At 59.2% G+C, this 27,847-nt stretch overlaps 2 protein-coding genes across 3 annotated transcripts; one reads left to right on the top strand and one right to left on the bottom strand.

The window, feature by feature from the left end:
- Nucleotides 1–53: 53 nt before the first annotated feature.
- On the bottom strand, nucleotides 54–7,340 carry PHF13 (PHD finger protein 13). Its single transcript, XM_036461134.2, has 4 exons — nucleotides 6,942–7,340; nucleotides 4,735–4,836; nucleotides 2,688–3,219; nucleotides 54–2,357 (listed from the first exon to the last, which is right to left on the bottom strand). Exons 1-4 carry the CDS (start codon nucleotides 6,978–6,980, stop codon nucleotides 2,131–2,133), a joined length of 900 nt encoding a protein of 299 aa, XP_036317027.1. The 5' UTR covers nucleotides 6,981–7,340; the 3' UTR covers nucleotides 54–2,130.
- On the top strand, nucleotides 5,796–27,687 carry KLHL21 (kelch like family member 21). 2 transcript variants are annotated; one of them, XM_036461125.2, is made up of 5 exons: nucleotides 5,796–5,845; nucleotides 18,057–19,082; nucleotides 21,587–21,992; nucleotides 24,497–24,569; nucleotides 25,907–27,687. In XM_036461125.2, the coding sequence occupies exons 2-5, from the start codon at nucleotides 18,062–18,064 to the stop codon at nucleotides 26,189–26,191; spliced, it is 1,785 nt and encodes a 594-aa protein (XP_036317018.1). In that variant the 5' UTR covers nucleotides 5,796–5,845; nucleotides 18,057–18,061; the 3' UTR covers nucleotides 26,192–27,687. The 2 variants fall into 2 exon arrangements, with proteins under 2 accessions (XP_036317018.1, XP_045426522.1); XM_045570566.1 differs by lacking the exons at nucleotides 5,796–5,845; nucleotides 24,497–24,569 and having other exon boundaries at nucleotides 17,997–19,082.
- Nucleotides 27,688–27,847: the final 160 nt, after the last annotated feature.

Below are 27,847 nucleotides of genomic sequence, written 5' to 3'. Positions count from 1 at the left end.
AGGTGGAAGCACCTTCAGCTCAGAAAAAACACACCTGAAGCTAGACATCAACCTCAAAGTAGTAATATCTTTATTTACAAAATGTACAGTTTCACAGAAACAGCTTCGCTTTTTACACAAACTTTACAATTACACAGAACCATGTAAACGATGTTAAGTGTCTGGCCCGGCCAAAGCCAACGGGAGGGACCTGCTTTTGGGGTGACATCTTTCCCTCCTCACTTCATCAGCCACCAACCAAGAGCCCTAGCTGGGCCATGCCTGATTTGCATAAAGCTGATTGCAGCTGCCAGCTCAATCAACACAGCACACACAAAACGAGGTGTCCTGACTCCTCAGACACCACCCACAGGGATGCACCTGCTAAAAGAACCAGGAGGAAATGAAGAAACAAATTGAGATGAATGTCCAAGCCTTCCAGGAGCCCCCAGGCCTTGAACCTGCTCAGTCGCCGGCGTTGGCTGTCCCATTGTGAAACCACAGGCACTCTGAAGCGCACCTCTAAAACTTTGTGGGTTATTTTTAAAGAAATAGGAGAAACACTTTGGAACTTTGGCTATTCTCATGGTGAAGACACTGGACAGGCAATGTCCTGGGGCAGATCTTTGGCAAATTCCTCTCCCAACTTCTCCTGCGTTTGCCCTCGCCAGAGTCAGAGCCAGCTGTCTGGGGAGGGGGGCGTTTCTGACCATTTCTCTCTACTGCACAACTTCTCCTTTGGGGATCTTGACAATAAACTGGGTTTCGGAAATTATGCCTACTTTTGTGTTAATAAAAGCATCAGGATTAAAAACAAAACAAAGGCAGTTGGCTTGTCAGGCACGAATGCTGCCAGGACAGAATGTGGGCTCGGACTGGCCTCCAGTTCAGTGCGTGGTGCTTCGGTGAGAATGTGGAGGGGAGACGGGTCCATCCTGCTGTAAACAAATATGACCAACCTGGGCATTCTTCCCTTTTCACGCTTTTACAAGAAACAATGTTTATTAAAACACACCCATCAATATACAAAAAAAAAAAAACAAAAAATAAACAACTTTCAAGAACCAGTATTTGAGCTGCTGAGCGCACTGTCCATCTGGGACAGCACTGAAGCCCGCCCCCCGTGGGGCCCTAGGACCACCGGTGTCCCAGGGTCCAGAGTCCGGGGCCCACAGGGGGGCCCCCAAGTCCTAGGACCTCTGCCCCACTCACTGGTGTACACCTGGAGGCCAATGTTAACATATCTCCCTCACCAGCTCAAACCAAAAAGGCTCCAGTCCTCCTTGGCCTGTGGGACCAGCAGGCCAATCTGTCCGGGACACTAAGGACTACCCGTGGGAGAGGCCTCCTCCGTTTTCCTCCACCTGCTTCCCATCCCCTGGGACTGCCTAACCTTGAGGCTGCTACTGGAACAATGTGAGGGGAAGGAACACCGTGAGGGGAGGGAACACCTTGCCTGGGCGCCCACAGGCCCCCGTACACCCATGGAGAGAGAGGGCACCCGGGCAAAACTCTGCCAACACTTTTGGCTGTATCGTGCAAAAAGACAGTTTTTACTTCGTGCAAAACGGGAAACGGTTATGAACACGGGCTGCTTCAGTCTCCCAACCAGCCCTCTTTCTACAGAGACGCGGCCACACCAGACCTCTTTGAACAAACAGAAGGAAAACGAGGGACCACGGGCTGGCCCCCGCTCCTGGCTCCTCTCAGGGAGGCCCAGGAGTCCTGCAGGCAGCCCGGACAGCGGGCCACCGCGGGAGGGGCAGCGGGTGGCTGCTGCACAGACACTTACGGTAAAGTTTGCACGTCTGGCTGTTTGTTACCGGGCCGGGAACCGATCGTCCCCGGCGCAGCGGAGGAGTAACAGGGCTTGTTCCGGTCGGCGGGTGGTTCTGAGGGTTCCTGGGGGCACGGACCCTCGGGGGCGGCTGGCCCACCCGCCGCAGAGCAGCTCCGGCAGCGGCTTTGGCCTCAGGACTGGCTCGGCCGCCGGCTATGTACAGTCTACACCGCGGACGCCTGTCCTGCTTAGGCACCTGAGTGGCAGGGGTCTGGCTGCATCAGAGCGGGGAGTTCTGTGCTCGACTAAGAAAGGGGCCCAAGAGCCCACCGTCCGTCCCCCCGGCTCCCCGCGGCCCCCGGCGCCAGCAGTCAGTCCAGGAAGAGCTTCCGGGAGCCCATGCGGGAGCGGCTGGAGCGGCGGATGTCGAACTTGGAGTCCCGGCACTTTTGGCAGACGAACACTTCCGGCACGTTGGATTTCCGGATTTTGGCACAGGACAGGTGGATCCAGGTGTGGCACTCGTTGCACTCGATCATCGGGCGGCCGGCAAACGGCTTCATGCAGAAGCAGGTGACGAGGTCCCACGAGTCGTCGTCTGAGAGAGAGGGACGCGTAAGAGGGAGGAAGACATCGCCTGACCCTCCCGTCAGGAGCCGCCCTCTGGTGGGACGGCAGAGCCACAGCCCAACTGCCCTCCCGGTGCCGCCTCCCCCCGAGCGTGTGGTCGGGCACCGAAAGGGCGCCCAGCGCTGTGGTCCAGGAGCTCGGTGCCGTGGGCACCAGGAGCCGCACTATTTGTGTACACGGAGATCGGGCCTCCGCGGTCTCTGGTGGCGATCACCCTCCCTGAGCACCTGTGCCCCCCGGCTTGCCCGTCCTCCCTGGAGGCGGTGGGCACCGGGGCAGGGACCGCCCGCCCGCTCACCTGAGTCCACCATGATGTCCTCGTCGTTGCCGGTGCTGTCCTCGTCGCGAAACACCACCTGCTTCCCCTGCCGGACGATAGTCCGCTTGCCCTCAGTCTTTATCTCCGTGACCTGGTCCGGCGACACGGTGGCGCAGGAGCCGCTGGACGGGGTGTCGGAGTCCCAGCCCGAGCAGGGGTCGGCGGGGGCCGCGGGCAGGCCCTGCAGCGGGGGGCTCGTGGGCGTCTCCGCGTACGGGTCGGCGGGCTCCAGCTTCAGCAAGCTGCCCACGTAGCCCTCCTTCCCGGGCGTCTCGCTGTCCCGGCGCCTCCTCTTCTTCTTCTTCTTCAGCTTGTCCGTCTTCTTCCTGTCCAGCAGGAAGTTGCTGGGCTTGGCGCGCTGCAGGAGGCCGGGCTGCAGGTGGCCGAAGCAGTGGTCTCCCGGCAGGGGCACCCCGGACGAGATGTCAGCGAAGCCGGAGTCCCAGCCATCGCTGTCCACGGTGCCCGCGGTACTGTTGGCGGGGCTGGGGCTGCTCCTCAGAGGGAGTTCCTGAAGGACAGGCAGAGGTTCCGGTTACTTCCAGGAGCTCTCCCAGGCCGGAGCCCTGCCCTCACAACCCGGCTCCCAGCTCTCCTCAGCACCGCTCTTTAAGAAAATGGCATTCGCATTTCATTCCAACCTTCCAGACCACGTGCCCCCAGGAGAGGGGACCTCCTGCCCTGCCTGGGGGACCCTCAGGCGCCTGGCTGGTGCTGGGTGGACCCTTGGGGGGAGGGGAGACCCGCTCTCCAGCCAGGATCCTCCCCTGCCTGGAACCTCTCCCTCCCTGGCCTCCCACAGGGGGCGTTTTTAATTAAATGAGTTTAAATTAGTTTTGAGAATTTCCCAGTACATTTTTTAAAAACTGGAGATAGCTCAAAATATTGCAAAGATTAAAGTGGGTGATTATTGCCCCAAAGCAGTGAGTGAGCTCCACTCTGGTCCCTTCAGACCATTCAAGCAATTTATTTGCAAATAATGGCCACTTTCTACATGGCACAGAGCAGGCAGGAACCCGAGACGGCAATGAAAGGGGTAAACCAAGCTGGGCCTGGCCCCTAGGAGCACTGGGTCCCTCTTCTCAGCCTCGGTCAGTGTGAATGAGGCTCTGAAGTCTGAGGACCATGGCAGGGCTGCTCCACAATGCTGCCCACTTATCTGCAACGGGGGGAGGGGATCCCTGAAATCCCGTGGGATTTGGGCCAGAGTCCCCGCGGGTTCTGTACGTGTGCAGGCAACCAGGAGGCTGCTGCCAGACCCCAGACTCCACCACTCACTGGGCAAGGCGTTCCCTCCCTGTGCCCATGTCCGAGCTTTAAAATGGGGACAAATAACTTCCCCTACCTCATTCCGTAAGAGCCAACCCAGTGCCTGGCCATAGCACTCAAGAAATGCTGGCCATTAAGAGCCAGCAGACAGTAGCACAGGATAGGGAATACAGGCAGTAATATTGTAATAACTGCCTTAGGCATCAGGTGGGAACTGGGATATGACTGATTGTCTATCCACTATGCTGTACTCCTGAAACTGATATACCATACTGAATGTAAACTGCGATTGAAAAATTAAACATAAAAAAAGAGCAGACTGATAGCAAATAGTTATTTTCTTTCCTTTTCTTTTTTAATATATCTTATTTGTTTTTTTTAACAGAGAGGAAAGGAGAGAGAGCTATAGTTAGAAATATCAATGAGAAACATCGATTCAGCTGCCTCCCGCACACTCCCTACTGGGGATGTGCCCGCAACCAAGGTACATACCCTTGACCAGAATCGAACCTGGGACCCCCTTCAGTCGACAGGGCAATGCTCTATCCACTGAACCAAACCCACCAGGGTGCAAATAGTTATTTTCAAGCAAACTAACTCATTTCTAGACAGACCTGCATTTTATTTCCTACCAGTTTGAGGAACCATTTCCCAGGCTGGTCTAAGTTTCCAAGAAAGATTTTTGCCCAACTCTTCTCTGAAGTCCTCCCACACACCCTAGTTTCCCTGCCAGAAAGGCCCCCATGCTGAGCATTACCTCCTTGGGATAAGGGATGTAGCCGGCATAGGCCAGGACAAAGGTGCAGAATTTGTTGAAATCCTCCACGGTCCTCCTCCTCTTGTAGCCGGGAGAGTACTCCTGTGAGCAGGGAGAAAGGGGTGGGTTTGAAAGCAGACACTTGTAGGTGGAATCACACAATGAGCTCTTATTGCTGCCAGCAAATCACGCTATAAGACTTATTAAACCCCTCAGACACAGCACCAGGGGAGCGCAGGTCAGGAAGAAACACTTTCCAGAGGCTGGAGGGGGGTTGAGCCAATCCTGGGAACTGGCCACTAGGAGATACAAGCTTGTCCAAAGCCATTCCTTAGCACTTCCGCGTGTTCCGGTTATCTGCTCGCCTCCTATCAGTGCAGTAACTGCTGTTTGCTACAGGTTTTCCATTTGGAAAATAAGCTGCTGCTGCCACCGCCTCAGGAGCTGAAGCCTGGAGCGACTTCAAAGGCCACTGCTCACTCCGGCCTGACCCTCCCCTCCCCGGCCAGACCCTCCTGGCCTGACCCTCCCAGGCCAGACCCTCCCTGGCCAGACCCTCCCCGGCCTGACCCTCCTGGCCTGACCCTCCCCGGCCTGACCCTCCCCGGCCTGACCCTCCCCGGCCTGACCCTCCTGGCCTGACCCTCCCGGGCCAGACCCTCCCCGCCCGCGGGGTCCCCCCTGGGCGGGCACTTCCTGCGGCCCCCGCTCCCGGGATAAAGCAGAACCGTCCTCCGCTCTGAGTTCTGGCTTCGGAGCCGCCGGTCCGGTCCGCATTCAATCTCAGGACCGCCCTCGCCGACAATGAACTTCCCCCAAGCACAGCGCCGCTCCAGGAGAGGGAGCCTGTGTTTGCTCCGGTTTGTGACCGGCGGACTGAGGTTTTCTTTAAGGTTTTCTCCCCGCACCGGCCCCCTTCGCACGGCCCACGGGCCCGGCGCCCCGCCAGGGTGATGGGGGGGAGGGTATGGGGGCGGGCTCAGGCCCCCCAGGACAGGGCCGGGGGCAGCGTGGCACCAGCGGGTTCCCTCCAGGATTTTCCCAACTCGGTTCCAGCAATCCACCTCCCCCTCCCCGCTCCCCGATCCCCCGGCCCGGCCCCGGGGCGCAGGGCGCAGGGCAGGGAGCGCCGATCGCGCAGGAAGCCAGGGACCTGCCTCCGCCGGGAGCCGCTGCCGCCCTCCCTCCGCCGGTGGGCGGCCCGCGGCCCTGCGCTCCCGGGAAGAACTTTGTTCCGGCGGCGGGGAAGGCGCGGGAGCGGGGCCGGAGCCTGGCCGGAGCCGGAGCCGGACGCCGGGCCCCGGGGCGGGGGGGGACCGGCGCCGCCCCCGCCCGCCGCCGCCTCAGGAAAAGCAGATGGCGGTGCGGCCCCCTCCGGCCTCCGCGGAAGCCGCCCCCCGCGCCCCCGGCCCCGGAAGGTGCGGGGCCCAGCCCGCGGGGAGGGGGCGCGGGGCGCCGGCGGGGAGGGGGCCGGGGCCCGCGGGGCCCGCACACCCCCGGGCGGAGCGCGGCGGAGAGCGAGCCCGGCGCCGCCCCCGCGGCGGACCCGGACCCGGACCCGGACCCGCGGCCGCGGGAGGGGCGAGGGGCCGCGGCGGGGGCGCCGACCGGGAGGACCGAGGGCCGAGCCCCGGAAGGAGGAGCGGGAGGCGGGGCGAGCGGGCCTGCGGGCGGGGGCCCCGGAGGGGAGAGCGAGCGCGGAGGGCGGGGGTCCGTGGGCCCGCAGGGTGGGAGCCCCGAGACCGGGCTCCCGGGGCCGGAGGGGGCGGGGCGCGGGCCGCGGATTGGCGGCAGCGGGGCGCGCAAGGCCGGTCCGGGTCCGAGGGGGGTGGGGGCCGCTCCGGGAGGGCGAGGGGGCTCCTCCGAGAGGCGAGCGCGGGGCGCGGCGCCCGGCCCGAGGCCACGGGGCGGTGGGGGGGTGAGCGAGGCCCCGGGGCGGTGGGGGGGTGAGCGAGGCCCCGGGGCTGGGGGGGTGAGCGAGGCTGCGGGGCGGGGCCCGGGCGCAGACAGGTCCGAGGCGGCCGCGGCCCGGGAGGGGTCGCCTCACGGCCGCGGGGGGACGCCGAGCGGGGCCCGTGGGGGGCGGGGCGGGGCGCCGGGGGCGACGACGGGAAGCTGGGGAGGCGGCGGCGCTCGGCGGCGGGCCCGGCTCCCGGGAACGGGGGACGGAGGCGGGGGTGGTCCGGGGACCCGGGCGCAGCTCTTACCTCGGGGTGGAAGGCGGCGGCGCAGGAGTCGGAGTCCATGTTCAGGGTGGGGGGCGGCGGCCGCGGGAGTGCCGGGCCGGAATGCGGGCTCCGGGCCGTGGGCCGCTCGGGGCCGGGGGCTCCGGCGGCGGCGGCGTAGGACCAGGGCGGACCGGGGAGGGGTCGCCCCGGCTAGAGGCGATGGGGGGGCTCGGCGTGTCGCGCCCCGGACTCCGTGTTTCCGGACCAGCGGCTCCACGGCCGAGCGGAGTTCGCGATGCAGCTCCCGCGGCCGGCGCGGCAGGAGAGGCGGGAGAGTCGCAGCGGGGGGCGGCGGCGGCGGCGGCGAGCGGGAACCCGACCGGCTCCCCGACCTGACGCCCAGTTCGGCTCGTGTCTCAGGAGGGAGGGCGGGAGATCCGCGAAGCCTGTCGGGAAATGTAGTCTGAGAGGAACTGGACGCCGATAAGGAGGGGGCGGGGCGCGGGGGTGGGCGCGGGGCATTGTGGGAGCCGAAGTCCCAGGCTCCGCGGCTGAGGCGCACAAAAGCCGCCTCAAGGACTCCAAACCCCATAGAGCTCCGCGGCGCGGCGGAGGCAGTGTCTCCGGGACTGGTGACCGCCGGAGCCGGGGGCTGTGCGGGGGCTCGCGCCGGCCGGGGTGGGGGAGGGGCCGCGCGGGCCGCAGCGCCTGTGTCTCCGCGGGGGCGGGTGGGGGCGGGGCTGGCGGCCTTGGTCTGGGAGCGCGGCGGCGGCAGACGCCTCCTCCGCCTCCTCCTCCTCCTCCTCCTCCTCCTCCTTCTCCTTCAGGATTAGGGGTTCGCGCTCCTTTGTGGGGCCGGGGTCCCCGCGCGAGAGTGGGGGTGGCGGCGCTGACGTCGGGCTACCCCCGGGCTTGGCTCCCCGCGCGTCGGTCCGGGGAAGCGAACTTGGCTTCGCGGCCGTGGGCTTTCTGGCCGAGTCCCCCGTGCCCCGCGGTCCGGGATCCGGGTTCCGGGGCCGCGGGACCGAGACCCTCGTGGTCCCCGGAGGACCCACCGAGAGGTGTCGGGTTATGGCGTCCGAACCCCTCCCGGCGGGACCGATGTTTGGGAAGATGTTTGCTTTCCGCTCCCTCCCCCCGCCCTGGGCGTCCTCACTCGCAGTGCCTCCCCTAGCTCGCTCGTCGCAGGATCGCAGTTGAGGCAGAAATGGAGATCTTCGTTCGGGGCTGCCTTCGCCTCTGGGTATGGATATGGAACAGGCGTCTGCAGTGTGAGTTTTACAACTTCGATGCTGGAGGCTGGTCGCCTGTGAACACCTCGTTGAAAATGAACTCCTCTGATCAAATTACCAGGAGGAGGCCTGGCGTTCTTTCCCGTTTTTTGAAAGGAAAATCTGTGTGCCAGGGGGTCGGTAGCATCTTCTGAAGCTTGGAAGACGAACGCTTAATGTTAGAGAGGAGTGACGTTAGCATTTTAAGTTTAAATCAGAAAACTGGCTTTTCGGTGCGCTAAGTCAGAGGGATGGTGGGAAGAGCCCCCGAGAGATGAGGTTGTTTCCGAGGAGGGAGCGCAGGCCAGCTGGTTGGCCACTGCCAGGCAGGTGGTTGGGAGAATGCTGGTGGAGATGTGCAGTGGTTAGGGCCTGGCTTTATTTTAGAAATACTTTTCTTGAGCCTCAGTTTCCTAGCCATAGGGATTTCTGGGTAGCGCTGGCCTCAGGCGGTGGTAGTTTACTCTTATTTGTTAACGGTATTTCAGCAATATCGGCAGATTGAGGGCTCCCCACAGGTGATAAGGGCCAGGCACCTGGCGCTGTACAAAGCCAGCGAGGTAACAACAGGCATTGGGCTTGGTCTGTGGAAACAACATGGAAAACTTTTTCCTTTTTTACTTTACAAAAAAGGGCTTTCATTCTTTGTAGCATAGGCACCGTTAGTTAAAGTTAACGAATTGTTCTTTAAGGGATTTCACATGTTCTGAGTCCTTCCACTGCCTTAGTTCCTCCTGAGTTTGAGTCTTAATCATCAGGGTCAGGCTCACCAGGAGCAACTTGGTTTGCCTGAAGAAGGAAGGGCCGGGAAGGGTACTGTTTGAAAGCACAGATGCGGCCCTAGCTCGTTTGGCTCAATGGATAGAGTGTGGACCTGCGGACTCAATGGACCCAGGTTCGATTCTGGTCAAAGGCATGTACCTTGATTGCAGGCACATCCCCAGTGGGGATACCTGGAGGCAGCTGATCGATATTTCTCTCTATTCCCCTCTATTCCTCTCTGTAAAAAATCAATAAAATATGTATTTAAAAAATAAAAGTACAGGTGCCAAAGAAGAACTGGTAGAGGTGGAATCCAAAGGGAGAAAAGGGAATTACTATTATTATTACTATTATTATTACTATTATTATATGGAGAAGAGGAAGGGAAAGGGAGAGAGAGAAACATGGATTGGTTGCCTCTGGTACCCAGTCTGGTTGTGTGCCCTGACCAGGACTCGAACCCGCCACCCTTTGGTGCATGGCACAGTGCTCCAACCAACTGAGCCACACCAGCCAGGGCGAAAAGGGATCATTATTCCCTATGAAACCATTTTATGATGTACACATTCACACCGCCTCCGTTAAGAAACGGAAATGAAGAACTTGTTCATAATAATGACTGGATGGCAGACAAACAGCCTAGCACGCAGGGACCACTCGGGCCCACTGAGGAAAGCAAGCCCCAGCGCTGACTGTTCACAGGACAGTGCTCGCCTCGCTCCCAGGCGTCCTACAGCTGTTTCCTGGGGCTTCGTAAAGAGTCCTCAGCCTGGGGATGTGACCCGGACCACCTGCTTGTCTCCCTGCCTGACACTCAGGGCAGCGAGTTTCTTTCTTTCCCTTCCTTCCTTCCTTCTTTCCTTCCTCCCTCCCTTCCTTCTTTTCTTCCTTCTTGTTTGAATCATTACACATAGTAGTACATATATCTCCTTTCCCCCCCCTTTGCCCTCCCCCAGCTTCCCCTGCCCACCCTCCTCCCCCTCACGCCTTCACCTGCCCTCCTCCCCTGTCTTGTATCCCTAGGTTGTGTTACATGCATGCATACAAGTCCTTCGGTTGATCTCTCATAACTGCCCCCCAACCTCCCTTGCCTTCCTGCTATAGTTTGACAGTCTGTTCCATGGTTCTTTATAACTATTTTTCCCATTTCTTTTCTTTGAAAAATCTTGCAACTGCAGACTGGAAATAAACATATAACAACAACAACAACAAAAGTTTGAGTCCCAGTTTCAATGTCTAACAGTTCTGAGGCCCAGTTTCAATGTCAAATAGTTCCTTATGTGTAGGCAGCGATTGTCAAGCTTTTTTCATTTACTGGCGCTCACAAACTACTAAAATTTTGTGGCACACCCAAAAAATATATATTTTGCCGATCTGACAAAAAATAATAGGTATAACTCTAATGCATTCACACCAGACAGCTATTACAATATTGGATATATATATTTATTTATTTATTTATATTTTAGAGAGAGGAAGGGAGAGGGAAAGAGAGATGTCAATTAGCTGCCTCCTGCACCTAATCCCCCTGCCACACACACACACACACACACACACACACACCACACACACACACACATACACACACCACACACACATACATACATACATACACCACACACATATACATACACCACACACATACATACATACACACACACCACACTTGCATACACATACCACACACTTGCATACACACACCACACACATACATACATACACCACACGCACACACACCATACATACACACACCACACATACATACATACACACATACCACACATACATACACACACACCACACATACATACACACACCGCACACGCATACATACACACACCACACACATACATACACACACACCACACACACACACACATACATACACACACACACCACACACACACATACCAGGGATGAAACCTGCAACCTGGGCAAGTGCCCAGACCAGGAATCCAACTGGCAACCCTTTGGTGTACTGGGTGACACCCAACTAACAGCCACAGCAGCCAGGGCTGGTGCTTTTGACCATCTAAGAGAAAAGAGATCACCCTCTGACTGAACAGGTAATTGCATCTTTTGTTTTGCTTTTTATTTGATGTGATTGAGTTTTAGAGAGAAGAAGGGAAAGGGAGAGAAACATCGATTGGTTGCTTCCGGCACGCCCCATACCAGGGATCAGGCCCGAAACACAGGCCTATGCCCTGGCCTGGACTTGAACTGGTGACCTCTCGGTGCATGGGAAGACGCTCAGCCAATGGAGCCACACCAGCCAGGGCAGGCACTGCACGTTTTCGAAGCTCTGGCGGCACACCAGCAGGCCGTGGCATACCCGCTGATACTGCTGCTCTCGTGAAATAGGAAACGTCATGGAGAAGGACCCTCTTTGTCTCTCCTTCCTTTGATTTCCCTTAGAAACCTCACCCTTTGGAGAAGGTACAGAATTAATGCTTACCACCCTGGCTGGTGTGGCTCAGTGGATAGAGCGTCGGCCTGCGGAGTGCAGGGTCCTGGCTTTGATTCCTGTCAAGGGCACACGCCCTAGTTTCTGGTTCCAGGAGTCAGCCGATCGATGGCTCTCTCTCACCATTGATGTTCTTATCTCTCTCCCTTTCCCTCCCTCTCTGAAATTAAAATATACATATATACCGTATATGTTTTGTTTTTGTTTTTTTAAAGAGGAAACTGGGCTATTTCAGGTGAAGAGTACTGCTGGCGATTTTTTTTTTTATTGATTCTTTTTACAGAGAGGAAGGGAGAGGGATAGAGAGTTAGACACATCGATGAGAGAGAAACATCCACCAGCTGCCTCCTGCACACCCCCCATTGGGGATGTGCCTGCAACCAAGGAACATGCCCTTGACCGGAATCGAACCTCAGACCTTTCAGTCCTCAGGCTGACGCTCTATCCACTGAGCCAAACCGGTTAGGGCAAAATGTACATATATATTTAAAAGTATTTTTAAAAAAGAATACTTACCGTCCAGTCCCTAAACTCAAAAAAAAAGAAGAAAGGACTATAACGGAGTAATTGACTCACACTCAGTGGCACAATGCATGGATAACGAGGCTGATCTCTCGGGCCGCCAGGCCTGGTGTCCGCAGTGTACGGTTTATTTCTCGGGGATGCTGCGCGCTCCCGGCCCCCGGGCACCTCTGGAATTCCTGGTTCAGGCAAGAGCATGAGCCACAGGAGCCAGGCCCTCGGAGTTTATGATTTTTTTTTTTTTTTTTTGCTTTAAAAAATAAATTACACCTCCTGCTTGAATGCTAATTCTCCGATGATTATTGTTACTTAGGAAAGAGGAAGAAAAAAGCCAACATTAGCACAGGTTGTGACAAGTTTAAGAATACTAAGAATACCACAGTTTCCCAGTAAGTAACTTGAGAAGGTAGTTATTTCAATCGGGTTACCAAATATAGCTTCACCTTCCTAACGCTCACCGGCGCTGTGTCAGGGAAGGCTGCGCCTCCCTCTTTCACTCTGTGTTTGAGTGTGGACGTGAACTTAAGCAAGGGTTTATTTCCCCTGAAATTATTTTCTGCCGTTGCAGCTTTTTGTTTGTTGTTGTTTTTTAAGAGAGAAGGGAGCAAGAAACGGATGTTTTTTGTTCCACTCAGTTATGAACTCATTGGTTGGTTTTTGTATGTGTCCTGACCAGGATCGAACCCTCAGCTTTGGCCTATGAGGACAATGCTCTGACCAACTGAGCTACTGGCAGGACTTAATAGTCTATTCTTACGGAATCTTTTTTCTACCCTCAGTTTCCTGCCTTTCTCACTTCCATTTCCAGGAGAGGAAAAGAATGAAAATCCATCAAAATATTTCAGCCCTGACCAGTTTGGCTCAGTGGATGGAGCGTAGGCCTGCGGACTGAAGGGTCCCAGGTTCGATTCTAGTCAAGGGCATGGACCTTGGTTGCGGGCACATCCCCGGTGGGGGGGATGCAGGAGGCAGCTGATTGGTGTTTCTCTCATTGATGTTTCTGACTCTCTATTCCCCCTCCCTTCCTCTCTGTAAAAAATTAATAAAAATATATTATATATATGTGTATATATATTATTTCAACTTTTAGTACCTTGACTACTGTATTGATAAAACTTAAAATCGTTAATAGCAGGCCCATGCCATCCCCTTCCTCCTCTCCCCCCCCACCAGGCACATATCCCCTAATCTCTGAGGGACCCCATGAGATTTACAACCGAGGGAGCCCTGGGGGGGAACCCCTGAACTGTCTGCAAGGCCCCCCACTTCCCAGTGAGCTAAAGCAGCCCAGCCAAGCTCTCCTGTGGCTGCTCCTATGCCCGTCCTCATTTCACTGCCCTAGGTGTGTGTTTGCTGCAGCCAATGACTTCTCGCTTGCTTTTAAATAACTAACATGAGCCATTTGGGCCCCGGGGGCAGAGCCTTGGCCTGGGGAGTGAATGGTCCCTGGGGTTGGATTCCAAGGGGCACATAGGTTGTAGGTCTCCTCCCTGGCCTGGGGCCTCATGTAGGAGGCAATCGATGCATTTCACGTCAATGTTCCTCTCTGTCCTTCCCTCTCTCCCCCTCTTTCTAAAACTCAATAGAAAAATATCCTCGGGTGAGGATTAAAACAAAACCATTAATAACTCCAATTATATACTGTCAACTTTTATTTTTTTCTTTTCAATGTATTTTATTGATTTTTTTTTTTTTTTTTTTTTTACAGAGAGGAAGAGAGAGGGATAGAGAGTTAGAAACATCGATGAGAGAGAAACATCGATGAGAGAGAAACATCGATCAGCTGCCTCCTGCACACCCCGGGGATGTGCCCGCAACCAAGGTACATGACCTTGACCGGAAGCAAACCTGGGACCCTTGAGTCTGCAGCCCGACGCTCTATCCACTGAGCCACACCGGTTGCAGCTGTCAACTTTTCTTACACTGAGGAGAGTAACCTATGCAGAGAAGAATCAAATGCATTTTTTTTTTAAACACTCCCGCCATCTAGCCTGATATTCTTCAGGGTTATCCACCCACCCTCCCTTTTTATTTTTATTTTATTTTGTTATAGATCTTTTTATTTTTCACTTAATATATTTTTACTGATTTTCAGAGAGGAAGGGAGAGATAGAAACATCAATGAGAGAGAGACAGTGATTGCCTGCCTCCTGCACAGCCCTTCAGTCCGCAGGCCAGAGTTCTGTCTACTGAGCCACACCAGTGAGGTAAGGCTCACATGCATTTCTTATGGTTCCTACAGGAAAAAATATATAAAAATTAATAGCAACACCGTGTGCCAAACACCGTAAATATTGTCGCTTATAGTATCTCATTTACATATAATAAAGCACTTAATGGATAGAGAATACTGTAAAATTCGTTAAAGAGAAAAGTTTATGTATAATTAGTGTATTACACTCCACCTGGTAGGCAGCCCAGAATCAGGGAAAAAATCCGTGTCTCAGGAAGAAAAGGTGGAGTCTGTTTTTGACTAAATGCTAAGGTATGTGTTCCCAAATATTCCCCAAGGAAAAGAAAGAAAAAATAACAGCAGCCTTTAAAATAATCTCCGCACTTCTTGTCCTGCCTACCTAAAATTAGAATCGAAATATCTCTGGGTCAGGGCGCAGATAGGAGTCAACCAGTGGGTACGTGGATAAGTGGAGCAGGTCAGCGTTCCTCTCTCTCCCTTCTTTCCTCTAAAATCCAATAAAAATTTAAAAATAAATATCAAAATTAAGTAGTTTGGATTTTTAAAATTTCATAGCACCTTTTTTTTAAAAAATATATATATTTTATTGATTTCTTACAGAGAGGAAGGGAGAGAGATAGAAACGTCGATGAGAGCCAAGATCGGTTTGGCTCAATGGATAGAGCGTCGGCTTGGGGACTGAAGGGTCCCGGGTTCGATTCTGGTCAAGGGCATGTGCCTTGGTTGAGGGCATATCCCCAGTAGGGGGTGTGCAAGAGGCAGCTGATCGATGACTCTCTCTCATCGATGTTTCTAACTCTCTATCTCTCTCCCTTCCTCTCTGTACAAAAATCAATAAAATATATTTAAAAAAAAAACAAAAAAAAAAGTCGATGAGAGAAACACTGGGGATGTGCCCGCAACCGATGTACATGCCCTTGACCGGAATCGAACCTGGGACCCTTCAGTCCGCAGAAAGACGCTCTACCACTGAGCCAAACCGGTTTCGGCCATAGCACCATCTTTTGTTAAATTACACTATCATAAAGAAGTTACTTAGGCAAAGATGATTTTCCTCCTTTTAAAAAAGGTAAACTTGCATGGCTGAAGTTTAACCCTTCAATACAAACATTTCCCCACCAACGATTGCCTGTGTCCGTTATTTTTCAATAAAGCTGGGAAGGATCGTCCTGCTGGTGTGACTCCGTTGTTTGGGCGTCATCCTGCGCACCAGATGGTGCCGGTGGTTTGATCCCTGGTCAGGGTACGTGCCAGGCTTGCAGGCTTGATCCCTAGCAGGGCGCATACAGGAGGCAACTGACTGGTGTTTCTCTCTCACATCAATGTTTCTCACTCCCTCGCCCGTCTTCTCTCTCTAAAAATCAATTTAAAAATCTTAAGAAGAGAAAAAAAAACCTGGAAAAAACAAAAACTGTTTGTTTGGCAAATGTTAACATCTTCGCCACCAAACAATACAGTAGCAGTAGCGTTCCAGTCTGGCCAGGGGGTGGATGCTGTCTAAAGAATGCACGTCCCCTTAATTAATAATTAATAGTTTGGTGACTGTGTCTGTCACACTGTCATACAGCAGTGAGTGAATTTCTCACACTTCCGTGCTGACCTTAGGAGATTGATGGAAGAAAAACAAAACAAAACACACAATACAAAACGAGAGAGCACACCTGGATTGGTAGGTTATTAAAAATTCCAAACAGCTGATAAGTCTAAATCTGTTCCTTTCTTACCTAACCACATTCATTTATTGACTTAAATATACCCACCTGGTTTCAATTACTTGTCTCCTAGGTCTGAGATATTAATAATATAGCTCCCCCCCATAACTGGATTTTTAAATTTTATTTTGAACTTGTATTCTTTCTTTAATGCACAGGTTATATATTTAGTACCACCCAGAGAAAACGTTACCTTCACAAGTTTTTGTAAGCATCTGAATGTAACACATTGGGTCATATTGTGGGGGACATTTTTCACTTGACCCTAAAGCATGGACATCTTTCCATTTCAATAAGTATTGACATTATCCTTCCCAGTCAGACTCAAACACGATTTGCTGAAATAGCCCATGACTGGACTCAGTTCTTAACGACGAAGCCATAACTGGTTTCAGAAAGACGATTCATACAAGGTGGGCGCATTCTGTCTGACCCCAGGGACCTCGGTACTTTTCCCTGCAAACGTCCCACTTCCTGCTACTCAGCTGCTGGTCACAGGGCCCTGCCAGGACGCGATTGGCCAGGCTCCTGGGCCAGGAATGCTGAGCCGCTCCTGGCTGTGTGAACAGGCCTTCTATGGGCAACGGCCAGCCGCGCTGGTACCTGCCTGCTCTCCTCCTCAGGCCTGTGCTTCCCGCTGGGAGTCAGACAGGGAGAAAGTCGGAGCGGGAGAGCCACAGCCCTCCTGCAGACCTGCAATGAAAACAGGGTGCCTTTCGCAAGAGCTGTGCACCCTGGGCTGGAAGGAAGCAATGACAGCCACTCCCGCGGCGGGCGGGCTGGAGCGTACATCGTGAATACATGTATTTTTAAAATGTATTTTTATTGATTTCAGAGAGGAAGGAAGAGAGGGAGAGAGAAACACCCACGATGAGAGAGAATCAGGGATCGGCTGCCTCCTGCAAGTCCCCCACTGGGGATCAAGCCCGCAACCTGGGCTTGTGCCCTTGACCGGAATTGAACCTGGGACCTTTCAGATAGAAGCCGAGGCTCTATCCACCGAGCCAAACCGGCTGGGGCAGGAACGTTTTTGTGACGCTCACAGGGCAGGGGCGTGGGAAACTATTAAATACAAAACCCAGGTTTCATCTGCAAAAACCGGGGGCTGCCGGCGACCTAGGGATCTTGTGTAAAACTCACAGAGCACACGTTCCAGGAACCGCTCTGCAAGCCGGGGCCTTCTCCTCGGCCGGTGGGAGCGCAGCCCGGCCGGTGCTGTGGCTGCTGGAACCCAAACAAGACAGATTCCTTTCTAACTGAGACAGGTTTCTCCCTCCCTCACCCACCGGTGACTGAAGCCACTGCAGGCCGCACTCCTGCTTTGTAGGCAGAGGCCTCCCCTCTGACCTTGAGCTGAGGGCCCTGTCCCCGGGCCCCCGTGTCCCCGTTTGGAACAGGAAAGCTGCTTTTTTCCCCCCCTCCGGAATGGTTTCCCAGTGCTTTGTTTGTTTTGTTTTTTGTTTGTTTAATAGTAGAGTATACTATTACCCTTAGGGCTCTCTCCGACCCTCGTCCTCTGCCTGCCTTCCCCACGTCCACCGCCGGGGGAGGAGGCAGGGGGCCGGTGTCCAGGGTGTCCGAGCCCAGGGCAGGCCCGCCCCCTCCGGAGCCGCTCGGGAACCTGAGTCCGAATCGGAAACCGAAACCGCGCTGCGAGGCTGACGACGGTCAAGTTTGGAGCCGCGGCCGGAGCGCGCCCAGCGAGCCCCGCAAAGAGCCGCCTCCGAGCCGGAGGGCTGTCCCGCTCCGGTCCCCGCCGTCCCGATCCCGCCGGCTGAGGTGCCCCGGTGGCGGGGCAGCAGCGCCCTGAGGACTAACCAGCGGAGTAAAGTTCCGAAGCTCCGGGCGCCGCGGCCCGGGCCGGGCGGGCGCAGCGGGAAGCCTGGCGCGGACGGGGCGCTGCGGTCCGGGCGCCGCGCTCCCCCCGCCCCGCCCCGCCCCGGGGTTTGCTCAGCAGCCGGGGGCGGGGGGCAGCCGGAGGCCCATCCCGGCGCGCAGGGCCGCCCGGAGAGAACACTGTCCCCCGCGCGGGCGGCGCTGACTCAGCCGGGCGGCGGCGGGAGGGACCGGCCGGCGGGGCGGGGCGCCGGGCCCCGAGGGGTTAAGTGGGCGGAGCCGGCGGAGCCCCGCCCCCCGGAGGCCGCGGAGCCGTATTTATAGCCGCCGCGCCGGCCGCGCCGCGTCAGTCCCGCCGGCCCGGCCCCGCGCCCGCGCCCGCGCCCCCCGCCCGCGCCATGGAGCGGCCGGCGCCCCTGGCCGTGCTGCCCTTCTCGGACCCGGCGCACGCGCTGAGCCTGCTGCGCGGCCTGAGCCAGCTGCGCGCCGAGCGCAAGTTCCTGGACGTGACGCTGGAGGCGGCGGGCGGGCGCGACTTCCCGGCGCACCGCGCCGTGCTGGCGGCCGCCAGCCCCTACTTCCGCGCCATGTTCGCCGGGCAGCTGCGCGAGAGCCGCGCCGAGCGGGTGCGCCTGCACGGGGTGCCGCCCGACACGCTGCAGCTGCTGCTGGACTTCAGCTACACCGGCCGCGTGGCCGTCAGCGGCGACAACGCCGAGCCGCTGCTGCGCGCCGCCGACCTGCTGCAGTTCCCGGCCGTGAAGGAGGCGTGCGGCGCCTTCCTGCAGCAGCAGCTCGACCTGGCCAACTGCCTGGACATGCAGGACTTCGCCGAGGCCTTCAGCTGCGCGGGGCTGGCGAGCGCGGCGCAGCGCTTCATCCTGCGCCACGTGGGCGAGCTGGGCGCCGAGCAGCTGGAGCGGCTGCCGCTGGCGCGCCTGCTGCGCTACCTGCGCGACGACGGGCTGTGCGTGCCCAAGGAGGAGGCGGCCTTCCAGCTGGCGCTGCGCTGGGTGCGCGCCGACCCGCCGCGCCGCGCCGCGCACTGGCCGCAGCTGCTGGAGGCCGTGCGCCTGCCCTTCGTGCGCCGCTTCTACCTGCTGGCGCACGTGGAGGCCGAGCCGCTGCTGGCGCGCTGCCCGCCCTGCCTGCGCCTCCTGCGCGAGGCGCGCGACTTCCAGGCGGCGCGCTACGACCGCCACGACCGCGGGCCCTGCCCCCGCATGCGCCCGCGCCCCTCCACCGGCCTCGCCGAGATCCTCGTGCTCGTGGGCGGCTGCGACCAGGACTGCGACGAGCTGGTCACCGTGGACTGCTACAACCCGCAGACGGGCCAGTGGCGCTACCTGGCCGAGTTCCCCGACCACCTGGGCGGCGGCTACAGCATCGTGGCGCTGGGCAACGACATCTACGTGACGGGTGAGTGGGCCGGCCGGCCGCCCCCCGCCCCTGGGGTCGCCGGGGCTGGCCGCCTGCGCCCCCCTGGGAGCGGGCCTGCCTTATCGGGAAACCCGCAGAACCCGGACCGGGCACCGCGCCCAGCGGGCACTGCCCGTCCCCTCCAGCTGGACGGCGGTTCCTCCCAAGCCGGCCCTCGAACCTGGTCCTCTCAGCCTAAAAGAAGGGCCTCCCGTGTGTGGGTGTCTCTCCGGGGAGCCCACAATTTTCCCCAGGAAGCGTCACTCCCCCCATTGGGTTGGCAGAGACTGGCGCATTCACCCCGCACAATGGGTGCTTTCTTTCATCCCGAGGGAACCCAGCGTCAGGCCCGGCCGCCGCCCTGTGACACATCCACCCCCTCCCGGGGCCTCCTCCCCGCCCGGCCTCACGGCCGCGGGGCTGGCTTTCGGTCCCCCGGACCGGGCGCCCCTGGCCGGGCACCTGGGCTGAGCTGGTGTCACATGGTGTTTAGGCTGCGCGCTGCCCAGTGACTGTAAACAGAGTCACATGCCCGGAGGTTTTCTTGCAGGGACTTGGCTCAAACCCCAAAACACTGCCGAGTCATGCTGGGCGGGCCCGCCGGCGTCTCCCACATTCTTTATTGAGGATAAATCTTGGCGCAGACGGAGGCCACCTCCTCGCGTGCGGTGAGGAGGGGTGGTCTCGGCGAGGGCTATATAAGGAAAGGAGCCGGCGGCCGGGCGTGCACTGGGCTGGTGAGGCTGTGGGCTGGGCCTGGCGCGGGAGAAAGTCGCTCTGAGACGGTGGGGTCCCTGTGGGCTCGGAGCTGACCAGGGGGCGGCCTCCCGGTCTGAGGACACACCGCTCTGTGGCCACAGCTTCCTGACCCACAGCTCGGGGCCAGCCTCTGCGGCCAGCCCCCAGAACCGGCCCCTTTGCAGGCTGAGGCCGGCCCTGCGTTTGGGAGCCAGGCCCCCGCCCCCAAGCCTGGCCGGGAACTCCCTCCCAAAGTCTGAGTCCCAGCTGAGCAGCTAATCCTCTGGGTGGACAGGTGGCGGTGCTCCCGGCAGCTGCCCGTCGGGAATTTCACGGGGGAGCGCCCCCGCTGCCCAGGGCCGCAGTTCTCCCCTAGAAGGAAGAAGGCCCGCCGCCCGCCGACTCGTTTCCTCCCTTTGAAAAGCCGGATAGAATGTCCCGTCTGCACTGCCCGTGGCGCCAGCCTGGGGGGCAGGGAATGCAGCCCCCGGGTCCTGGGGTCCCCTCACCCCGGGGTCCCTCCACCCCGGGGTCCGCCGAGGTCCTGGGTGGACTTGTTTACCTCATGATTACATTACAGTCAGCGGCGCCGTTGGGCTTTGATGCTTATTTTGTTTCCGCTCTTTCTGGAACTGTAGACAGAGAGGATGGGCAAGCCGGGTGGGGGGAAGAGGTTTGACAGTTGTCTGCGTGGGAAAGTTTATTCTGGTCGTTATTTATTAATCTTGCAGTGGAAAGTGGATTCAACTGTAAAGCTGTCCTTTTTTAAAAACATTTTATTGATTTTTTTACTGAGAGGAAAGAGAGAGAGAGAAACATGGATGAGAGAGAAACATCAATCAGCTGCCTCCTGCACACCCCCCACTGGGGATGTGCCCACAACCAAGGTACATGCCCTTGACCGGAGTGGAACCTGAGACCCTTCCGTCCGCAGGCCGATGCTCCATCCTCTGAGCCAAACCGGTCAGGGCTGAAAGCCTACCCCTGCCCCACCCTGTGTTTGACACCTCGATGAGTTTTTCCTAAGTCAGGAACTGGCGCTCGGACGGCCCCTCGGCATTACGTTCCGGGTTGGGTTTCCGGCTTGCGGCCTGAAGTGGGGGTGGCCAGGCCGCCTAGACTTCGGGGAACAAGCCCCTGTGCAGCCCGCTCCGAGCCCTGTCCCCAGGAGAACCGACTCTGAGGCCGGATGCCCTGGTGCAGTGGAGGAGCTGGACCTGTAGGTGGGTCCAGACCCAGGTGGTTGTTTTGTTTTGTTTTTTTAAGTTTATTTATTTATTTTATATATATATATTATTGATTTTGTACAGAGAGGAAGGGAGAGAGAGAGTGAGTTAGAAACATCGATGAGAGTCATCGATCAGCTGCCTCTTGCACACCCCCTACTGGGGATATGCCCGCAACCAAGGTACATGCCCTTGACCGGAATCGAACCCGGGACCCTTCAGTCCCCAAGCCAACGCTCTATCCATTGAGCCAAACCGGTCTCGGCTAGACCCAGGTTGTTTACTTACAACGGTGGCCCCAGGGCCTTTGCTTGGCCACAGGGCTTGGCGGGGTGTGTGTGGCCGGAAGCCGGCGCCTCGGGCAGTGAGCCTGGTCAGTCTGCATCGCCCCGGCCGGCCGGAAGCCCCAGGCCCAGGCGCAGGAGGCCATGTGTTGACATCAAATTCCCGCGGAGGTGCCCTCTGGGGCGTCCGGGAAGGCGGGGGCGGGTGACTCGCCGGGCGGGCGGGCGCTGACTGCTGCCCTGCGTGTCCCGGCAGGTGGGTCGGACGGCTCCCGGCTGTACGACTGCGTGTGGCGCTACAACTCGAGCGTGAACGAGTGGACGGAGGTGGCGCCCATGCTCCGGGCCCGTGAGTACCACAGCTCCTCCGTGCTGGACGGGCTGCTGTACGTGGTGGCGGCGGACAGCACAGAGCGCTACGACCACGCCAGCGACTCCTGGGAGGCGCTGCGGCCCATGACCTACCCCATGGACAACTGCTCCACCACGGCCTGCCGCGGCCGCCTCTACGCCATCGGCTCGCTGGCCGGCAAGGACACCATGGTGATGCAGTGCTACGACCCCGGCACGGACCTCTGGTCGCTGGTGGACTGCGGCCCGCTGCCGCCCTGGTCCTTCGCCCCCAAGACGGTGACGCTGAACGGACTCATGTACTTCGTCAGGTGAGTCCCCGGGGCCCGGGCCCGTGCGAAGCACCTCGTCCAGTTCTCGCCGCGAAGACCAGGCGGGCTGGGGTCCGGGCTGGTCCTTCTGACCTGCAGCCCCTGCTGGCGGCGGTGTCTGGGCTGCTAGGCTTCCGTGGGGATGGGGTCCCGGGTGGAGCTGGGTCCCTCTGGGGAGCTTCGAGGCGCTAAATGGATGAAGCCCTTTGCCTGGACCTCCCCCTGGGGGCGCCCCGAAGGCCTTTGTTGGAAGCACTCCATCCTGTGGAGAGGGATTCTGAACCTCAGACCAGGGGACACTGTGGACACTCAAGACCTGGGGGAACTTGTGACCTTCTTTTCTTTTTTTCCTAGAAACATTTTATTGATTTTTTACAGAGAGGAAGGGAGAGGGATAGAGAGCTAGAAACATCGACGAGAGAGAAACATCAATCAGCTGCCTCCTGCACATTCCCCACCGGGGATGTGCCTGCAACCAAGGTACATGCCCTTGACCAGAATCGAACCCGGGACCTTCCAGTCCGCAGGCCGACGCTCTATCCTAGGGGTGTCGAACTCAATCAGAGAAGGGGCCAAAATTTAAAATCCAGCCTAAATCGCGGGCCGAATGGTTTACTGAACAGTCATAAACTGTCATTGTGATGGAAACGCAGCGGAGTGCAGTGATGACAGCGCGGTGCGGGCCACATTGCAAGGCCTGGCGGGACGGATTTGGCCCGCGGGCCTTGTGTTTGACACATGTGCTCTATCCACTGAGCCACACCGGTTCTGGCGAACTTGTGGTCTTGACAGAACTTCCCTTTGCTCACTGAGCGGTGTCCGCCCCATTCAGGCAGGTGGGGCAGCGGCCAGGTGGCTGGACTGCCCCGCCCCTTTCCGTGGCCAATGCTCTCCTGCCGGTTCTGGGTCTGTGTGTCCCCTCCCCGCCTGGCCTGGCACCGGGAGGGCCCTGACTCTGGCCCAACGAATGCTGTTGTCAGGGCCCTGCAGCCGCTCCGGACCGGGCAGGGCACGGTGCTGACCGGCTGCTGCTGCGGGGCTGAGGGCAGCGGGAGCACTCGCTGGCCTGGACCTGCCGGGCGCTGGGTTGCCTGCCTCTGGGCGTTGTCACGGTGGGCCCCAGGGTTGTCCTAAGTCACAGATGGCGGAAAGGCCTGCGGGCTGGGGGCTTACTGCCACGGGCTTCCCGTGGACGGACAAGGTGCGAAACAAGGGTGCCAGGTCCCTGTGGAGCCACCGCAGCGCGGCAGCACCCACAGGCCTCGGTGACTAGTCACAGCCATGTGTCCCCGCCGCTTCCCTCCCTGCCTGAGCCGCCCTGCGTATACAGACCAGGAGGGAAGGGGGACCAGGAGGGAGCCGTGTCCCCTTGTCTCCCTCAGGCTGGGGCTTTGGAGCCTCAGAAACTCCCCACCCCCAAGCCTGGAGCCATCTGAGCTGCCACCCTCGCCCCCGGGCTTCTGGTGAGCGCACCCAGGCAGGGGCCTGCTTGCCCCCAGCAGAGGGACCGGGCATCTCCGTGGCCGGAGCCTGGGGGCTGCTCCGAGAAAGCCCTGGAACCTGCCAGCCCCGCGTCCCGTCAGACACCGGCTGACCCTTCCCCGGTCCTCCGAGGGGGCGGAGAAGCTGTAAATACCTCGGAGCATTTGCCTGCAATCCCCGGGCTCTGCAGGCTGGTGCCTTTGAGAGCGTCCTCCGCCCCCTGGTCCCTCCTCCGCCGCCCCCCCCCTGTCCCTCCTCCGCCCCCTCCTCCGCCCCCTGGTCCCTCCTCCGCCCCCGTCCCTCCTCCACCCCCGGTCCCCCCTCCGCCCCCTGGTCCCTCCTCCGCCCCCGGTCCCTCCTCCGCCCCCGGTCCCTCCTCCGCCCCCTGGTCCCTCCTCCGCCCCTGGTCCCTCCTCCGCCCCCGGTCCCCCCCCCCCCCCCGTCCCTCCTCCGCCCCCTGTCCCTCCCCCCCCCCCCCCCCCCGTCCCTCCTCCACCCCGGTCCCTCCTCCGACCCCCGTCCCTCCTCCGCCCCCTGTCCCTCCTCCGCCCCCCTCCCCCGTCCCTCCTCTGCCCCCGTCCCTCCTCCGCCCCCTGGTCCCCCCCCCCTCTCCCCCGTCCCTCCTCCGCCCCCCCCCCCCGTCCCTCCTGAGAGGTGGCACAAGCCCACGTCAGAAGGACGAGGAGGGGGATGGAGGAGGAGGAGGAGGAGAAGGAGAAGGATGATGAGGCGGGTGGGAAGAACCCCGATAAGTTAAAGATCTGAAGGCAGGGTGGCTGCAGCGAGGGGAGGGCATGGGTTGGTGCAGGTGCAGGTGGTAGGGAAGGGGTTATCCAGCTGAGGGTGTGATCTTCGGGTTCAGGGAGAAAGGCTGAGTGCAGGCACCTCGGAAGCCAGGCCAGAGGTGGGGGCGGGGCCTGGAAGCAGGGCTGCCAGATGGCACCAAAGAAGCCCCCAAAGGCGAGGGGCTTGGAGGAGCCTCCTCTCCAGTCCCTGCCACCCACTCTCCCTCCCCTCCACAGGGATGACTCTGCCGAGGTGGACGTGTATAACCCCGGGAAGAACGACTGGGACAAGATCCCGTCTATGAATCAGGTGAGTCTGCCTGCGTGGGAAGCACAGGCCGCCCTGGGGAAGAGAGTTCTCCGGAGGCCGCACGTGCAAAGGCCCTGGGGCATGGCGAGCCCGTTCCTAGAACAAGGTCTCAGCTGCTGTGGCTGCTGCTGAGCGAGCAGGCTGACAACAGAGGGGACAAGGTCAGACAGGAGGTCTTTGGGGGTTGACCTTGGCAGTGTACTCAGCGCCTGCTGTGTGCTCTGAGCTGGGCCCCACTCCGTGCTGGTGCTCATGCCTGATCGGGTCTCGCCTTCTCCTGCACGTCCAGGAGGGAGGTGCCGAGCCTGAGAGTGTCATGGAGTCACGAGGCCATGGCAGCATCTGGCCACGTGGGCAAATTTCCTCCGTCCCAGACCCACCTCCACCACCTGCATCTTTTCTTTTTTTTAAATATATTTTATTGATTTTTTTACAGAGAGGAAGAGAGAGGCACAGAGAGTTAGAAACATCGATCAGCCGCCTCTTACACACCCCCGACTGGGGATGTGCCCGCAACCAAGGCACATGCCCTTGACCGGAATCGAACCCAGGACCCGTCAGTCCGCAGGCCGACGCTCTATCCACTGAGCCACACCGGTTTCGGCCACCTGCATCTTTTCTATCTTAACATTTCCGTCCCTGCTCTCAGGGTACCTCTGCGTGGCAATGCCATTGTTTACAACATCACAGCGTGACATCTTTTTTTTTTTTTTTTAATATACTTTATTGATATTCTACAGAGAGGAAGAGAGAGAGATAGAAACAAATGATGAGAGAGAAACATCGGTCAGCTGCCTCCTGCACACCCCCCACTGGGAATGTGCCCGCAACCAAGGCACATGCCCTTGACCGGAATCGAACCTGGGACCCTTCTGTCCACAGGCCGACGCTCTATCCACGGAGCCACACCGGTCAGGGCTATCTTTATCCTTAAGAATTGACTTTACATTTCCCCCAAAGCGAGCTACACGTCCTAAAGCAAGTGCGAGGAAGACGGTGGTCCAGCCTCACGGCTCCGCGCTTAGTCTCGGGTCGTCCCAGAGGCTCGGCGCCCCCTCTGTCAGGCGGGAAGACCGGCCGCACCTGCCGAAGAGGCCGGTGCTGCTCCCAGAGGCTTGCGCCTCTGCAGCGCCCTGAGCACGGGCGGGACTGCGCGTGGAGCCCCTTTCCGGGGTGGGGGGCGGGAAGGGTGCTGGCGGGTCCCGGCTCCCTGCATCGCTTCCCGAAGCATCGAGGCCGCCCCTCCTCGGGGTCCCAGGCGCCGCCTCCAGGGAGGGACCGCGGGGGCTGTGCCAGGCGGGGCACCGGCCTCCCTCACCGCTGCCCTCGGCCCGCAGGTGCACGTGGGAGGCAGCCTGGCCGTCCTCGGCGGGAAGCTGTACGTCTCGGGCGGCTACGACAACACGTTTGAACTCTCGGACGTGGTGGAAGCCTACGACCCCGAGACGCGGGCCTGGAGCGTGGTGGGGCGGCTCCCGGAGCCCACCTTCTGGCACGGCAGCGTCAGCATCTTCCGCCAGTTCATGCCGCAGACGCCCTTGGGCGGGCGCGGCTTCGAGCTGGACGGCAGCGCGGGCGACGTGGACGTGGGCCAGCCGGAGCGCCCCCGCGAGCTGCACTAGCCCCGGCCGGCCCGGGGAGGGCCGCGATGCAGGCACCCAGCGCCTCGGGGCGGCGACCCGCCTCCGAGCCTGAGGACAGGCTGGGCTCACCAGGTGGGACCCTCTGCATCCAGACCCCGAGTCACAGCTGCGGGGTCAACGCCATTGTGAACGGCCCTCCCTCGGCCCAGGAAGGACTGCCTCCTCAGGCCACCACCCCTGCCCCCCGCCTCCCCACTGCCACCCCCCACACCCACCTCCGGGGAGGAGAGCCACCGGGATGAGTGGAGGGGTCAGGGTGCACTGGGGATCAGGCAGGCGATGGCTGTTCCCCGGATGAAGGGGGTTGTGCACAAAAACAGTCCACAGGGCCAGGCCTCCCTGCGGCAGCTGAACTCAGACCCAGGGGCGCAGGGGAGTGGGGGAGCCCAGGGGGCCTGCTGAGTGTGCCCATGCGCCTGGGCTGAGCCTGATGGTGTCCCTGCCCGCCCACCCCACCAGCTGGCATGTCCGCCCTCCACCCTGGCTCGGAGGCCTCCACGTTCGGACCCAGTGCAGTGGGGAAAAGCCTGCGGGTCCCAAGGTCAGGCTCCCACCGGGAGGTGCCTGTGGCCAGGAGCCCTGTCTCGGAGCTGCCCGGCTAGCGTGGCTTCGGGTTGGTTGCACGGTTTGAAAGGCAGTTTGGGCTGAAGAGGCGGCGGGAGCAGGGCTAGTAGTTACCTGTGATCTGTTGCAGGCCTCTGCGGAGGGGTGGGGGTCCCAGGAGGTGGGCGCTCAGGGCATGGTTCTCCGGGGGGGGGGGAGAGCGTTTCCGTGGATTGGGCGGGCTTGTCCCTCGGGCCCCGGCGTAGCTCTGCCAGAGTTGGTCTCCCGTCCAGTGGGAAAGAATGTACGTTCTCACCAGGAGAAGGGGTTCGTGGCGCCTCACAGATGCCACTGAAGACCTCACGTGGCCAGTGGCCCCGGCTTTGGGAGGAAGCCTGTGGCCTCCGGGGCTGCTGGGCGGGCCCTGCTGCGTGTGGTCATCGCCGAGGGTTAGACCTTGTGTCCAGACACCTGCTGGGCCACAGCTCACCACCAGCCCTTCCCACACCCTTGGCATCCTTCCCACGGAGGGCGGGCATGTAGGGGTCGGGATCAGAATGAGCCTTCAGACGTGTGCCCTGCCCTAGGGTCTCCCCGCCCTGGGGTTCAGGCTGGGAAGCCCCTACCACTTGCAGATGAATGTACTGACTTGGGGACAGAGGGCTGGACCAGCTCGGGGTGGGACTGTGTGTGGGGCACACCCTTTTATCAGTCTCCAAGATGAATTAAGTTATGAGCTCGGGTGGTATTAAATGCTGACCCAGCGTATTCTGTATTTATGACTAGCCACCCTCCCCCTGGCACCCAGGCCGGCCCCGAGGGCGGGGGTGTGTGCGTATTTATTGTCTGTTCTGGAGGCAGATGTCCCGTCCAGAATGCTGTAAGGTTTTAGGGCGCCTTCGATACTTTTTGAAATAAAAATGTTTCCTATACACTTGGAGTCATTTCTTTTCTCTGCTGGCATCTTGGGCCGGAGGGCAGGTGTGAGGCGTTAAGTGATGGGCAGGGGCAGTGTGTGCCATGCGAGGGCGCGCTAAGGGCCAGGGGCAAGGCCCTTCCTCATCTTGAATGACAAGGTGCGAAGTGGGGGAG

This window comes from Pipistrellus kuhlii, unplaced genomic scaffold (genome assembly GCF_014108245.1).
Source record: "Pipistrellus kuhlii isolate mPipKuh1 unplaced genomic scaffold, mPipKuh1.p scaffold_m20_p_34, whole genome shotgun sequence".
NCBI classification, from domain to species: Eukaryota; Metazoa; Chordata; class Mammalia; order Chiroptera; family Vespertilionidae; genus Pipistrellus; species Pipistrellus kuhlii.
This window is presented reverse-complemented; position numbering and strand designations above follow the sequence as displayed.